Source organism: Copadichromis virginalis, linkage group LG10, assembly GCF_057382275.1.
Source record: "Copadichromis virginalis isolate Kocher_CV1m ecotype Utaka linkage group LG10, C_Virginalis_male_GT1.1, whole genome shotgun sequence".
NCBI classification, from domain to species: Eukaryota; Metazoa; Chordata; class Actinopteri; order Cichliformes; family Cichlidae; genus Copadichromis; species Copadichromis virginalis.
The window spans coordinates 21,224,107-21,240,226 of NC_140627.1; the positions used below are offsets into that span (position 1 = coordinate 21,224,107).

General features: G+C 42.1%; 1 protein-coding gene across 12 annotated transcripts in view; it reads left to right on the plus strand.

Annotated features, from left to right (window-relative positions):
• The first annotated feature begins 609 nt into the window (after positions 1-609).
• Positions 610-16,120, plus strand: part of ehbp1l1b (EH domain binding protein 1-like 1b) — a 28,650-nt gene continuing 13,139 nt past the window's right edge. For 5 of the 12 annotated variants that reach the window (XM_085470625.1, XM_085470626.1, XM_085470627.1 and 2 more), the window contains exons 1-14: positions 610-1,497; positions 5,316-5,373; positions 5,453-5,548; positions 7,364-7,417; positions 7,599-7,777; positions 7,986-8,104; positions 8,224-8,313; positions 9,970-10,722; positions 11,657-11,722; positions 11,817-11,954; positions 12,076-12,321; positions 12,462-12,666; positions 13,738-14,079; positions 14,225-15,772. In XM_085470625.1, coding sequence (XP_085326751.1) covers positions 1,394-1,497; positions 5,316-5,373; positions 5,453-5,548; positions 7,364-7,417; positions 7,599-7,777; positions 7,986-8,104; positions 8,224-8,313; positions 9,970-10,722; positions 11,657-11,722; positions 11,817-11,954; positions 12,076-12,321; positions 12,462-12,666; positions 13,738-14,079; positions 14,225-15,772 — 3,998 coding nt within the window. In that variant the 5' untranslated portion in view covers positions 610-1,393. The remainder of the gene's footprint in view (positions 1,498-5,315; positions 5,374-5,452; positions 5,549-7,363; positions 7,418-7,598; positions 7,778-7,985; positions 8,105-8,223; positions 8,314-9,969; positions 10,723-11,656; positions 11,723-11,816; positions 11,955-12,075; positions 12,322-12,461; positions 12,667-13,737; positions 14,080-14,224; positions 15,773-16,120) is intronic. The other 7 variants (XM_085470631.1, XM_085470634.1, XM_085470629.1 and 4 more) reach the window with 5 other exon arrangements.

Sequence of the window (16,120 nt, forward strand, 5' to 3'; positions counted from 1 at the left end):
TACCAGAGCTACAATACACTGACTTGTGAGGTCAGTACCTACAGCTGGGAAATAACCCAGATAGGCAAAGAGAAACAAAAGTGATATGAAAATAAAAGAGACAACACAAAAATGACATGTTTGTGCTACAGTAGAAGAGGCCAGACAGCAGCAAGTGTTTACAGTAGACAGAAATTCGTTTTACTGACTGCAGAGAGCACCAATTAACAAAAGAGGGGATGAGATGACACCGCAGGCTGTTATGTGTGTGTCTGTGTACATGTTTAGAGTAGGATTGGGCAGAGGTACTGAGAGGTATAATGCTGTGTTGAATACCGAACCAAAGAGTAACATTAGCCCAACTCTGAGTCATGAGAGAGTTACCCCCCTGCTGCTGCTGCCCCACACTCCTCTACTCCAGCTGCCTCTGTCCATCCATCAATCCCTGTTCTCCATCCTATAAATACACTCCTGCTCTCACTGAGGAAAATCCCTGTGCCTTGACCTATCTTACACACACGCATACACACACAAACACACACTGGTCTGTAGTCTATTGGCTCTCCTCAGTGGAAACTATTCCTCTAACTACATGATCCACACTTTCCTGAGTGAGCGTTGGATGACGCAGCCGAAACTCAGAAAGTGATTTCAGTTATATACCCAATTTGAAAAACGCAATTTCAAGACACAGTGTGCTTTCAGCTTGCTGGAGATGAGATTATGAACGGCTGATTAAGTTAAATGTCAGATAAGGCTGTTCAAGATAGCTAGGATCAAAGTCTGCAGGTATAACTGAGGACTGTCACCTCAGTGCCTCCACACAAGCAGCAAGATAAAGGAGTTTGCATACCACTGCATCAGTCTTTGCATATCCTGTCTGACTCTGCCTGTCTCTCTGTTGCTGGCTGCTTTCACCCATGAAAAAAGGGAGGGTTAACTAACTCTAAAGGAAGCAGACCTATATTACAACAACCCCACGCTTGAGTCAGCTGCGCCGTCTCCACGTGTGGATTACTGGCAGAAAGAGTCAGTGAGAGCTCCTGCAGTGGTCTGACTGAAACTTCGGGCTGCTGTCGTATTAATTTGAAGCTTGTGTTAATGACAGAGCGGAATCGGTTCCTCTTTACTGACTCTTCAGCTGCCTGTTCACGGTGTTCGGCTCTTGCTTCTCGGTACATGGCGACATTTCTGTCCTTTTTGTTGTGTGTCAGTGTGTGATTCAACTCGGTGCCAATGAGCGCAAGTCACAGCTTGTGTGAAGTTCATTATAAGCAACAGGAGCAGCAGCAGCAGAGAAGGAAGAAGAAAGCCTTATAAGGAGCACAAGCAGCGGACAAAGTTGGATTATTGTCAGGCGGAGGGCTTCTTCAGTTTTCCTCTTTCTTAGGTTTTATTTTAACCGCTGGAAGTTATGACTTCGGTGTGGAAAAGACTGCAGCGAGTTGGTAAAAAGGCTTCAAAGTTTCAGTTCATCGCTTCTTACCAGGAACTCGTTTTGGAGTGTACTAAAAAATGGTAAGTAAATGCGCTTTTCTGCATCTATTTGCTCACGATTTTTATTGTTGGAGATGTGAGTAGCCTCCTGATACCGTGTGAAGCCTGTTATTAGCTATAATAAGCCTTCTAGGACTTCTATGTTTATCTCATATCGTGGGTGTTTTCCGCTACATTGAGGACGATGAGGGCGTCCCCCATGTGCTGAGCTGACAGTGCGGGTTCGATTCCCCACCCCGCCTGCGTGGACGTGATATGTCCACTGCTGTGACCATGCGCATGTAGGACCCTCTATAGTGTCCAGTCATGCTCATCGTTGTTAGTTCATGTCTGGGATTTAAATAAACTATTTTATGAGGCTAAAGCTCGTTAGGTTACACAAAACTTTTGGAAGCTGAAACGTTATATGACTCAAACTGATATACGGAAAGCAAAATAAGTCAAAAGTGTCAGCTTCAGGGGTCAAGGGCAAGGTTTTTAGACTATAGCTAACTAAGCCAGCTACTTAAAAAAAGAGAGATAATAAAAGAGTTGATGCAAATAAAACAAAAACTTAGAAAAGACACTACAATGCGATTAAAAAAAATACAAAAAGAAATGTTAATTTGTCAGCAAAAGTGTGAGGCACTGGCATTAAAAAAGGAAAGTAAAACTATTGCCATGCAGTCATGTGAAACAGAAAGTTTTCACAGGACTCTGTGCAGTCCTGCCAAGCACGGTGGTGGAGGTGTGATGATTTGGGCTTGTTTTGAAGCGACAGGACCTGGAGACCTTGAAGACATGGGATCAGCCATGAACTCCTGCATATGAGGCTATCTGTCCTTGTCACACCTGTCATGTCCTTGCATGACCCAAACTGGGTCATGCAAACTGGGTCATGCAAGAGAACAATGATCCCATGCACAGCAGCACAGCACAGCAGCAAATCTATCAAGAGTGGCTGAAAAGGAAAAGAATCGATGTGTTGCAACGGCCCATTCAAAGTCAACCTGATTGAATTTACTGCAGGACCTTAAGAGAGCTGCGTATAAACAAATGCCAAAAAACCTCAATGAACTGAAGCAACACTGTAAAGAAAGGTGAGCTAAAAATCCCCCATAATGATGTACGAGACCAATAAAGATACAGAGAAAAGCTCAGTTTAAGTCATTGATGCTAAACTTTTTTCTACAAGCTACTGAATCATTGTGTGTACTTAGCGTTTCACATAACTGCACGAGGACTGTGAAAACTTTCTTTTTCACGTGACTGGAAGTGGTATTACACATTATCATAATCTTAAAATCCCAAGTGCAATCTCCTCTGTTAACAGCTTCAGCAACATCTTTAAACTTTCACCCAGTTGTCAGTTTGGACCACACTGCACCTTCTTATCTGTTCAGATTACATTAAATGATGTATTAATTGGGTTTCCAGCACAGACCTCAATAAAGAACAGAGTGGCTCAAAAAGGTTTAAAGAGTTTGATCAACAGCAGAAAGACACAGGTATACATCTGTGGTGTAAAACCTATAAAGGCAACTGAGTGATTTACTTCCTACATTCAGAGTGATGAAATCAGAGTCTTTAACTTCCACTGTCATAACCACAGACAGAGAAGGAAAGGGAGGAGTAAAGAGGAAGTGAGGACACCACCAGAGATTCATCCAAAGTTTCAGTCATGTGTGCTCAATGTATGTGTTGGTGATCAACACATGTTTGAACGTGATTAAACTCTGAGGTTACTGACAGGAAGTGAACTCTTTGGCCACATGTGGGTCCCTCTACAAATATTCTGTGCGCATGTGTCTGTGTTTGAGGGGGTGTTAGCCTATTATTTAAGATCATCGACTTTCTGTACTGAGACACATGTTCAATAGTAACAAAGGTGGCAATTTTAAGTAAAAGAAAGGTTAGGGTCAATCAGGTTGGATAAAAGAAGCAAAAATACAGGGGGGGGGGGGGGGGGGGATTTAAAAAGGACCCGGAGACATCATTTAGAAAATGAACTAATGTTGACAGAGGCGGTGAAGTGACACAGGCATAATAAAAGACTTAGCAACAAGACTATTTTTATGTCTTAGAAACGCTTCATGTGACCAAACCATGAGAGATGTTGGTGAGTAAGTGAGCAGGTTTGCTGAAGAGACAGCTACGCTTATATCTAACACTTAGCGCTGCATGCGGACATTTCAACACAGAGGCGAGTCATGTTTACCACTCATCTAAGCAGTCGTGGGATAAGAAAACTATTGTCTGTTGAGCTGTGGTGTGCAGTAATCACATGTTACTGAGCTGTATTGCACCACCATTGTTTGCTTCTTTAAAACCAGTGTCAACTCTCCACCGCTGCCCATTGTAACTGTGCCCAATAGATCTTTTCGCATCTTCGTATTATAGATTATATTTCCTTTCAGCAAATGTTAATGTCTCTGATTTTTATTTAATGTATTCTTTCCGTCTCCTCTGCATCTCTGTGCCTACCAGGCTATTTCTGATGGCACTCCCTGACCCCCTGACACACATACCGCACAAACACATGTGCTCACAAAGCCTTCTCAGCCATACTTGAACACTGATGCACTGAAACGTGAGACCACATGGACCATCTAAAAACTATTGCTGTCGTTTTTGTATGTATTGGAATACTTCATGTATAAATGTAATGTAGTAGGGCTTAGCAATGAGATTTAAAGAGTATTATGAGTTATTCCTCCATAGCAGTGAGAGCGGTGCTCTTTGACTCATAGAGAGCACTTGGCTCTCAGACTGCGGGATTTTTAAAAGTAGAATGGGAGGCAGAGCCTTAAGCTTTCAGGCTCCTCTTCTGTGGAACCAGCTCCCAGTTTGGATTCTGGAGACAGACGCCCTGTCTAGTTTTAAGATTAGGCTTAAAACTTTCCTTTTTGATAAACCTTATAGTTATGACTGGATCAAATAACTCTGCACCCTCCCTTACTTACACTTACAATAGACCTAAGTTGCTCAGGGCTTCCCATGATGCACTATAATTCTGGTTTTGCCAGAGATTTCTTCCTATTAAAAGGGAGCTTTTCCTTCCCACTGACACCAAGTGCTTGCTCATAGGGTGTCATCTGATTGTTAGGGTTTTCTCTGTATTATTACAATATTTTTGTTGTCCACTTTTTAAAAATGTTCAAAAATAGTGCGGTAAAGTGCTGCAAGACAACATACAGAATTATTATTTCCCCTGGCCCAGACAAAGGAATAAATATGAATAATATATAACATTGTTATAACACTATTATTGACATTTATTACTACTATTAGTAGTAGTATTAGTGGCGGCCCAAAGGGGTATTATGTGGATCGGTGCCTGCATTTGTTAGTATCTTGTGTCCTGTTATGGGGGCTCCTCTCTTCCTGTCATAGGCACGCCTTATAGTCATACAAATTTAGGTCATATGACTGTGCAGCTTCCTGTCTCACTTCCTGTGCCACAGAGGGCTGAGAAATACAATAGAAACACAGAAACAGATGTTATAAAACACACATTTACAAAAAGACAGGTACACACTTGTAACATGTTTCATGTGGTAACTTGTTGTACTCTAACACTTTAACACGTAAATGCACAGCATCACATCTTCACAGACCTGCATAGATTTGCTGACAACCATCTTCACAAATAAACACACATCATGTTCTTTCATTGGCACAGAGGAATTATTATTCAGCAGTCACAAGATCTCTTACTTGTGTTATCTAGTTTGGATCGTGTCTACTTTGTTCTGAGAACTCGCTTGCTTATGAGCAAAGAGTGTATTAGGTATGACTGACGTACAATGGCCTGAGGGAAAATGGCACTTCTGTTTTGATGTGTGTTCGTGTTTCTTTAGGCAACCAGACAAGCTGAGGGTGGTGTGGACCAGGAGGAACAGACGAATGTGTTCCAAGGTGAAGTCACCAAAACACCGCACACATAAACACATACACACCTCCTCACAGCTCTGTTAATGCGTTATTTCTTCTGCAGCTCCACAGTTGGCAACCTGGAATCAAGAACCCCTACAGAGGCATGGTAGTGTGGCCTGTCCCGGAAAACATCGACATCTCTGTTACTCTCTTCAAGGTACCAACACCCAGTGTACAGAGTGTACTATTTACAATGTAATAACAAAGTAAATGAAAAACCTGAATAAATGAGGGAAACATATAACAAAGGTCAGGGCACAAGTTGTTTCTGGGTGGCTTGAACAAGTTAATCCTTGTGTGAATGGTTTACTGTGGCCCTAAATGTTACGAAAAGTCCCTTTTAGAAAGATCATTTTTTAATCCTTCAGTAGTTTAGAATACTTTATTAAGCCAAAGTTTAAACTTAGGCTTTCCTTAGAGTCAAGTTAACACCATGGTTAGTTAGTGGTTAGTCGCATTATCTCATAGCAAGAAGGTTCTGGCTTCAAATGTTCTAACTGGTCTGCTGTGTGACTCTGGACCCTGTTCCTGTGTGGGGGGTACTGCAGGTACTCCTCCCACTGTCTAGTCATGCCTAGTCATTTTAGGGTGTTTGGTGATTCCGAATCGATTTAAGGTGTGGAAGTAATATAGATAAAGAGTTTAATTGCTCAGAATAAAAGAGATGTAGAATATATATGCGGGAAAAGCGGTCAGTAAGTGTGGAAAAGTATATATAAGGATGAATATAGACACTATGACATTAAACATGGGTTAACAAAGTCCTGTTGTAAAACTTCGAACTGAGCATTTTGACAATTTGGCATTCTGAAGCCAAACATGATGGATATACCTTTCATTATCATCCTTTGTATCTCCAAAAGGGACTATAATTTAAATGTGTTTTAGTAAATAAGACTCAAGACCAGCATCTAAGACCATAAACTCAGCAGGAAAGTGTTGACTGAGGTCACAGACAAGGGAACAGAGGCTTATTATTCCATAGACTTCCAAACAACCAGTCTTCTTTTTGCTAAAGGGGCTGCTCTCTGCTGGCCTTTAAAAAGAATGCATGTTTAAGTGCTGGCTGCACTGGAATTGCTTTTAAGTCCATCTTTTAAATAAATTCAATATACAGTCATGTGAAAAAGGTCATTTCCACAGGACTCAAATCAGTCCTAAGTACAGTCCATGAATCATCAGCTTATAATCCATCTTTAACAGAAATAACTTGAAGTAATTGTTTTCTGTGTAACATTATCAGTGTTTCACATCGCTGTGGAGGAATTTGGGCTACTCTTTTTTTGCTAGAAGTTTCCATTTGTTTATCCACAACGCTCTTAAGGTCCTGCCACTGCATTTAAATCAAGATGAGATCTGAATTCTGACTTTTTTTCAGTCATTCTGTTGGAGATTTGTTGCTGTGCTTGATAAACTGCATAATTCTAGCCAGACTGTAGCTGTCAGACAGAAGTTTCAGTCAAACTCGGTGCTGTGCAATATGGCTAAACATCTCTATTCTGGTATCATCTCATTGTTCCAGAAGTCTTGTAGTTTTTTAAGATACAGCATTGCAAAGCTAAGCCATGCTGCCACATTCAATATGCAGAGTTACCTACTTTGGTGACTCCCTGTGAATAAGGGAAAAAACTGAAAGTAGCTTTCTGAGCGTTGCAAAGTCCAGTCTTTCAGACCAGGAAACTGCCCAAACTCCAGCTTCTATTGAGGTGCTCACATGTGTTAGTGATTATTTAATCAAGTGAATTTGATAAGTATCACTTGGCTGCTACTTACCGTCTCCTAGAATTAAAACCAGATAATTCCTTCCCTCCTGGACACAGTAACAGTGTACTGCATGTACTCCTGTTTTTCACAGGACTTTATAGAGTTTATGTAGTACACCTGAAGACTCTGGCATATGTGTGGATATGTGGATACAATTTTAGGAGGATGTCCCACTAAACAGTCTGTATTTTTATGATAATCCCCTCAGGATGCCAATGCTGATGAATTTGAAGACAAAGAATGGACCTTTGTCATTGAGGGTGTAAGTATCTCTCTATGCCTGACTAAAACTGTTTATAAGTAGAAAAATAAACAAAAGGTTTGCCAATAAAATAGCCAAACCTAAATAGCTCAGACATCCAGTTATAAAATTCAGACTCAGCTTAATCACCAAGTAGAAATCAAAGAATATGGTGTATAATACTTGTTTATGTTATTTACAGGAAAATAAAGGTCACCGTAAGGTGCTGGCATCCGCTGACATCAACCTGAAGCGGTTTGCTAGCCCCACGCTAACCCAGACTGACCTGACGCTGAAGCTGAAGCCACTGTCTGTCAAAGTTGTGGAGGCCACGCTCAAGCTGTCCCTCTCATGTGTCTTTATTCGAGAGGGAAAAGCCACGTGAGTAGTTTAAGTTACCACTACTTACTTACTCTTACTGCTGTTCTACATCAGGGAGGTGTGACAATAGCACTTTTAACCTGAGTTTAATAAATGAGTCATAGCTTAAAGAGTAAAAGCATTTGAAAACACTTTTTTTTCATAAAGAGTGCTTCCTATTGGTGGGGTTGGTAATGAGGTTGTGGTGCGTGTTTTTCTTGTTCTTCAGTGATGAAGACATGCAAAGTCTTGCCAGCTTGATGAGCGTCAAACCCACAGATATCGGCAACCTGGACGACTTCAATGAGAGCGATGAAGAGGAAGATAAGAAGTCTGTGACTGCCACAGGTAGGCAGGATTACACCAACACAGTTTTTTGACCTCTTGACATTTCCTTTTCCTCTGCTTTCCTTTTCTGTTCTTATTTCCGTATGTTTTTCCACTCTGCCCTTTTTCTGCTGCTCCAGTTGTCCCACACACTCTTACCCGTCCAAATCGCCCTGCTCCCCCTCCACCTGACAAGCGACACTCCACGGCATCCACTTTGCCATCCTCAGGTAGCGCTTTCTCCCCCCTTGCTACTCTCACTTACTGTTTGCATCTCTGCCTGTCTCTCACTGGCTAGCTAAGTTTATATATATTGCAGTATTTCACATACTTCTGTCATTTATTCTGTGGTCCTTACTGCATGAATGGACAGTCCTTTGGACACCACATATTTCTCGTCCACATACTAAACACGATTAGGAATCATGTGATGGTAAAATACTGCCACCAATATACTGAAGTTTACGCGGAGACAGCATTGAACACGCTGAGGTTTTTGTGTCCAAACAGACATTAGCGTTGCTTCATACGGTTTTCTTTTTTATTTGCTGCAACTACGTTGTATTTGAATTTGGAGAGACATTCAGACGCAGAGGAGTTCTTCCAATTAAATATTTCAACAAGTGGTGCTGAAGGCTCTACAGTATCTTTTAGCTTGACAGTGCCTATTAGCTTTTCTTTAGTGATCATGATTTACTACAACTTGCAGTTTCTCTTTGCAGCATAGCTGTAGGTTGTAGAGTTATACAAGCTGTGAACAGCTTCTAAACAACAATTCCAAGATCATCAGTTCAAATAATTGTATAAAAGCACATTTTGCCAAGGTGTTAAAGAAAATCCAAACTGTCACTGTCGGATGAGAGGAATGTGGTTGAGGTGTTCAGGAACAACCAGGAACCATCAAGGCTCAGGCCTGCTATGAACCAGGAAGTGCTGGAACACCAGCGTCACTGTCCATAGTTAAGTGAGTTTTACATCACCATGAACTGAGAGGGTGCAGAGCAAGAAAGAAGCCTCTGCTCCAAAGTTGATTTGCAGCTCCTCACATGGAGAAGCCAAATATCTTCTGAAAAAAAGTTTTTGATCAGACTATTTCGCCAAAATGACAAGAGGTATGTTTGGAGTACTAAAGGCGAGGCTTTCAAACCTATGAACAATGCACCAGCTGTCAAGCATGGTGGTGTTGGTAGCGTCATGCTCTGGGGCTGTTTTGCTGCCAGTGTTACTGGTAGATTACACAACGTTTATGAAATAATGAAGAAGGAGGACGACCTCTAAATTCTTTCACTTTACCACAAGGTTTGGGAACTACACTTAAAAGTCAGGTCTGTGCCAGGAAACCAACCAATTTAAATGAACTCTGCCAATTCTGCTAAGAAGACTGCTGAAAACTTCCAGCCAGAATTATGCCAGAAGCTTGTTGATGGCTACCAAAATCATCAGGTCAAGAGGAGCATTTAACCAAATAATTGTGGGGGTGTATTTGAGCCTGAATGTATTCTTTTGACCCTGTGTTAATTAGAGAAAACCCTAAATAAAGTCGTTATAGATGTTTACTGCACAATTATTCCACCCTGGAAAAAGAACAATTCAAAGAAATCACTAAACCCCCAAAATTATCATGACGTTCATGCCAATGATGGTCAGATATTAACTTGTGACCACAACTGTCCAAATGAAGATTTATAAATGGACTTTGGGTTATTTCTTCTTGTATCACACCTAAGAAGGAATACCCATAGGCTTATCTCAAGAGTAACCTAGTTTGCCATTCCATTGCATCATATTCATATGCACATTTCATTCACTTTTCTTTCTTACTCTTTCTTTTCTAATCTACTTTCATTAATCTATCCTTCTATCCATCCTTCCATGTATTAATGCAGCCAGTGGAAGTGATGGTGGTCCTTCCAGTCTCGCTGTGCACTCTCGGCCTCCTTTACCAATTGCCCCCCGCCCTTCTCCACGCCGCTCGCGACATCCCTTGTCCACTACTCCTGTCCAGTCAGAGATCCAGCCATCCCCTGGCCCCTCCCCTCAGCCATCACCCAGGTCCAAGCATAAGAAATCTGCCAATCCTGTTCTTCCTGAAGCTTCTTCTCTGACTGACTCTAAAGCTCCAAGCTCCCAGATCACAGCAGATGCTCCTTCAATCCAGAGTATGCCTTCTGTCCTTCCTCTGCCTGATGTGCCCGCCCACACTCCATCTCCTAAATCCTCTGAATCTGTGTCTCCTTTACCTCCTGCCTCACTGGTGTCAGTTCCTGTGAATTCTTCATCCAGTTGCAGTGAAGGTGCTGCAGACTCAAACACACTCTCTTCTCTGTCCTCAAAGGCTGCCTGTGTACCTCCCACGAGCATTTCTTCTGTACCTCCCAAACTTCCCTCCACTTCACCGTCATCACCTGAGCCCATTGTAACATCATCTTCCATCACTTTACAGAAGTCTTCACTAACCGTATCTACTTCTCTCCCGCATAAACCCAAATCCACTGGCTCCCAGCCCCTTTCTATCAAATCTTCCTTCCCAACAAAATCTACCCTGTCCTCTGAACCTCCATCATCTCACCCTCCACTCACCTGGACCATCTCTCAGCCTCCCTCTCTGCCAAAAATCTTCCAGTCAGGCTCTGCAAAAGGTAATGAGAGGCTGGCTGGTAGGCATGCTGCATGCTTCAGACAAACTGATGAATGATGTGTGACCGTCTGATTTAGTTTCCACTTATGTATGATTTAGCTTCATGCCCATGGAAACAGATAGAGTGAAACAGAGAATGGACTGTTGTGTTGTGTTGGGAGGAAGCTATATGCATGTTCAGCTTGTGATGATTTCAGAATTTTGAGTGAAACATCTGAATGTTGTGTGACTGTCTCAGAGCAAGATAAATTAGTTGTTTATGCTCATTCTTATATTCATTTTTTAAATAGTTTGCCTCTTTTCATTTAACATCTGTCAACATTCAAAGTCTGCTCTGTCTGTCGAATATTAGCTGTTTGCTTAATCCTTCATGTAACTGAATCCATGTGGCTCGTGTACAGGCGTTAGTTACATCTATATATTTAAATGAGCCACCCATCTGTCATGTACTATTACAAATATATACTTGACTGACTCTGACAGTAGCTCTTCATATAGACAACAATTTGAAGAGATAAGAATGAAGAAAAGATGTGTTTTTGCGACAGGCAGCCAGCAACAAAGTGCCTAAAGATTTAAAGATACCATTTATTTACTAGGTTTGTTCTGTTTAAACACAACACTGGTCCATCCCTTGAGTTAGGTGCCCTTTTTATCCTTCAGTGATTCATAGGTCATTTTTAAGTGGCTTAATAAATTAAAAGAATTAAAAAAGCTTTTGGCCCTGTAAAACTACATGCAAAAACACATACAGATACAGACCTGAGAAGGCATTTTTAAGGATTTCATAGTTATAAAGTGAATAAAATAAAATATTGTACATAACTCTTTTCTATATGTCTTTAAACTGGAATAATGTTGTTAGCTCACTCTTTCCTTATACCAACTTTAGTCTTTCTTTCTTCCTCTTATGTTCACACTTCTCTTCTCCTCAGCTCCTGTTTCATACCAGTGGCGCCCCCCAGAGGTTCAAACTGCAGATGATTCTGCTTCAGCCTCTGGTCTGTCTCTGTGTTTACAGTCTTAACAAAAGCAATGCTTATCCTCTCTGTTCTCTGTTTAATAACTTAAACATTTTGTGTTATCCTCTGGCAGGACATTCTCACATTTTCAGACCTCAAATTGTCAAGTCAGTCGCCCGCCCAACTTCTCCCTCTCCTTTTTCTTCTGATGCCCCTCTTCTTTCATCCGTACCCCCTCTTCCAAAATCTCCCACCTCTAGCTCAGAGTCAGGTAATTGAAGGCAGCTTTTCCTATTTCTGATCTTTCATAGGTTCTGTAGTTATTTCTCAGTGTTTCTCCTCTGTCTTCATCCTGGAAATCATCCTTCCTGTCATTCCTTCTCATTTTCCAGGTGCTCACGGAGCAAAGTTGAAATCTGACTCTGTTAGAGCTGATGGGGACATCGCCCCTGTTCCTCTGTTAACTAGTCCTGATCTTGATGCCCTCTGTGACCCAGTGGCTCCAGTCTGTCCTGCTTCTATCCTCTGCACTTCACCCACTCAATCCTCTTCTCTACCAAAGCCTGCCTTTTTCTCCTCACCTCTCACTGTATCTCGTCCTTCTGCTCCTCCAGCACATACCAGCTCCAGTCGGTCAGGTACACTGGCCTGCAAATCATCCTCATTTCAAAGACATTTTCCTCATTCTTCTATCTGAAAATATCCAGTTTAAAGCAAAAACAGTCTTTCCTCCTTTTGTGCAAAGTATGTTCTGATCTTTCCTTCTCATTCTGTATAGGCTTAACATTCCCCCTCGCTCAGGTGGATGAGGAAACGACCTCAGCAGTGAAAGAAGCAGCCGCAAGCCCTCTGCACCAATCCAAGGATTCCCCCAAAAACAAAGGGACAGCTTTACACAGCAAGATGTCCAATCAGCCAGTCAGAGCAGCCCAGGATTCAAAGGTGACCATCGCAGAAAACAAAGTCGGACCAGTGCGGATCAGGTGAGGTCATGGGACGATATCACATGAAGGGATAAATTTAGATTGCAAGGTTTGGTGCCCTGAAGATATGTTTGGCCTGAAACTGCTGTGTGAGTGGAAATTCTGTCAGACCGCAAAGGTTACGCTGTGTCTTGTGGACTGGGAGCAGATCTAACTGAGTGCAGGAGAAACAGCAAAGATGACAACACTTGTTCATATTGAAACAAAGACAAAAAGTTAGAAGGCTCACTTCCTTTTTTTTCGTCTTCCTGTAATCTTTTTGATTTGTTTTTAAAGGCAGTCTTAGATGTGCTGTATGTTTGAATTTGCGATACTGTTTTAAGGAATAAGGAAATCTTTTTTTGGCAGATTTAAACATAAAAATTCAATTGATGACCTCAAGTATTAATCAAATGACCTCAAGCTGTTATGCTCACATAAAAACTGGAAGCAGGGGAAACAGTTTACCTGGATTGGCAACAAAAACAAGATATGAGCTCCTAATAAGCGAGTTTTAGAAGAGCTCATCGACTCAGTCTGATGTGTCAGTCTGGACTTTGATGCTGTACAAAGGTAACCGTCTGCTGGTGGAGGCTTCATGTTTAGTGGAAATCTGTGAACGCTGCAAGACAACAAATAAGCATATTTCCCTAAACAGCCATCTAAGACACCCAGATTTAACTATTCAATACCACTGATAACATAGCTGCTGGACAGCAACGCTCCTACAATTGTTTGGTCCTATTTTCAAACAAAAATGGAACAAACTATAAAAACCTAATAAGGAGCATTGATCATTGGCTTATCAGCTCTAACGATCATCCAAATTATCCCCAAATTAGTGCTTCAGTCTGCTGTTCATGTTACTAGATGAAGAACTACAATAATTGTCAGTGTGCACTTCCCCAGCGCATCACAGTTGCTTCTTGTTTGTGATTGTGCTTCCATGATGCTAACATATGCCAACAGTTGCAAAGCGCTTTGATTTCTGCCTCCTGTTGCCTTGATATCCTGGTCTGGTCTGCACTCTCAGCTTTCTGTAATCTCAACTGCTTATCTGTTGAGCCTGACCTCCAATATTTCTGTCCCTAGTCCTCCCCAGACCCGCTCAGAGCTGATCATAGCGCCACCCCCTCCTTGGCCCTTTGCTTCCTGCGAGCGCGCCACTCCCCAGCAGCCCTCCACCACTGTCGTGGCAGCATTTATAACTCCTAAACAGCCCAATGTTCCAGAGCAAATTGATGTTAAAAAGCCTTCCAGTGAGAGTATTAGTAGCTCCATTAACACAGAAAAGCCGCCCTTGGCAAAGCCAGAGCCAGAGCCTGACTTTGATGATGTCATCTTTGAGTCGCCTAACCAGAGACAAGAATCAAGGGGTTTGTTTCTGAAAGAGGGTGACTCTAAGCACGATACTATCAAAAGGTGTCCCCCAGGGTGAGTATTTATATTCAAGGATGCAATCAGGAATAATTATTTTCGAAAACAAATGCTAAGGTTGCAGAATGTGAAGTGATGATGAAGGTGATACACGCAGACAGAGAAATACAGCCTTAAGGTATATTGTGTATCTGTTCTGCAGTCTTGAACAAAAAACCAATGAAAAGAAGTACGGAGAAAAGCAATTAGAGGGAGCAGCAATCGCAAAGGAGCAGGAGAAGCAGAGGGAGGCAGAAATTCAAAAGAAACAAGAGGAGGAAAGGAGGCGAAAAGAGGAAGAGCAAAAGGCCATGTTCTTAAAGCAAGAAGAGAGGAGAAAACATGAGGAAGAGAAGAAGAGACTGTTGGAAGAGGAGAAGAAGAGACTCTTACAGGAGGAGGAAGAGATCAAGAAGGAGAAAGAAAGGATGAAACGTGAGGAGGAGAGACTCCTGAAGGAGAAGAAAGAGAAACAGGAGAAATTGAGGGTAGAAGAGGAGATGAGGAAGCGAGATGAGGAGGAGAGGAGAAAAAGAGAGGAAGAGATGAGACTCCTGGAGCTGGAGGAGGAAAAGGAAAAACTCCAGAGGGAGGAGGAGCGAAGACTTGAAAGAGAAAGATTCATCAAAAAGATGAAGGAAGAGGAGGAGAAAAAGATAGAGGAGCGGAGAGCAGTTGAGGAGCAAAGAAAAAGAAGGGAGGAAGAGAAAAAGAGGCTCGCAGAGGAAGAGGAAAAAAGAAAGGTGGAGGAGAAACGCTTGAAAGAGGCCAAAGAGAAGGAGCAGCAGAAAATAATAGAGGAAGAGAGAAGAAAAAGGGAGGAGGAGGAGAAAAAACTCAAAGAGTCAGAGGAGAGAAAGAAGAGAGAAGCGGAAGAAAAGGAGAGACGACTCAAAGAGGAGAGAGAGAAGGAGATAGAAAGGATGGAGAGGAAGAAAAAGGAAGAGGAAGAGAAAAGATGTGAAGAGGAGGCGAGGAGAGAGAGGCTCTTAAAGGAGCAGAAAGAGAAGGAGAGGATACAAAGGGAGGAAATGGATAGAATTAATAGGGAAGAAGAAGAAAAGAAGAGGCAACTACAAGAGGAGATGAGAAGGCAGGAGGAGAGGAGAGAGAGGCTCGTAAAGGAGCAGAAAGAAAAGGAGAGGATACAAAGGGAGGAAATGGAGAGAATCAAAAGGGAAAAAGAAGAAAAGAAAAGGCGACTTCAAGAGGAGCTGAGAATACAGGAGGCAGAGAAGAAGAAAAAGGAGGGGGAGGAGAGAAAAAAGAAGGAAGATGAGGTGAAGAGGCAGAGAGAGGAGAAAGAGAAAGCTGAAATGAAAGTGAAAGAGGAAGAAGACAGGAAAAAGAATGAAGAAAAACAAAAGCAGAAGCTGCAGGAGGAGGAGATGGAGAGAAGAAAGAAGAAGGAGGCTCGAGCAGCATCGGTCTGCAGTCTGGAGGCCAACAAGTCAGATGAAGACAAAGAAAAGATGAAAACAGTTCCCTCCTTGTCCATTTCTGAGTTAAACACACACATGACCCCTGCTGGTACCAAACACGCCAACGCGGCTCTTAAAAATGTGACACAAACAAAACTTCCTGCTCCTCACTTCCCTCCGCTGGTCAAAAGCAGCACTGCATCCAAGCGGCTTCCCTCACAAATTCCCAACCAATCACAAGACAGAGAGTATGCCCCTCCATCAGTTCGGAAACCAAACTCCAGCGAGCGGTGAGTTATAGTTCTGAAATAAGTGGTGATTTCACTCTGTGCGTGCTGATTGCGCTTTGTGTGGTCTGTAAACACAGATGGCTTCTTCTTTAATCAGCAAATGAAATCAGAGAGACTCAAAACTTGAAACTGAGTTCATGATCTTAAAAATCACTTATTTCCGACTTAAAGCTGCGTGAAGCTGAATCCGTCTGATTACTTTGTGGTGATTTTTTCAGGATTCTCTGCTCTCTCGCCTAATACTTCTGCCAAGGAGGTCATGTTTTTGTAGCTTTCCCATGTGTGTTATTCTGTACTTAAACACAAAGACGAATTATTGGTTGAAAGTCAACAAAAGGCTTAAAATTT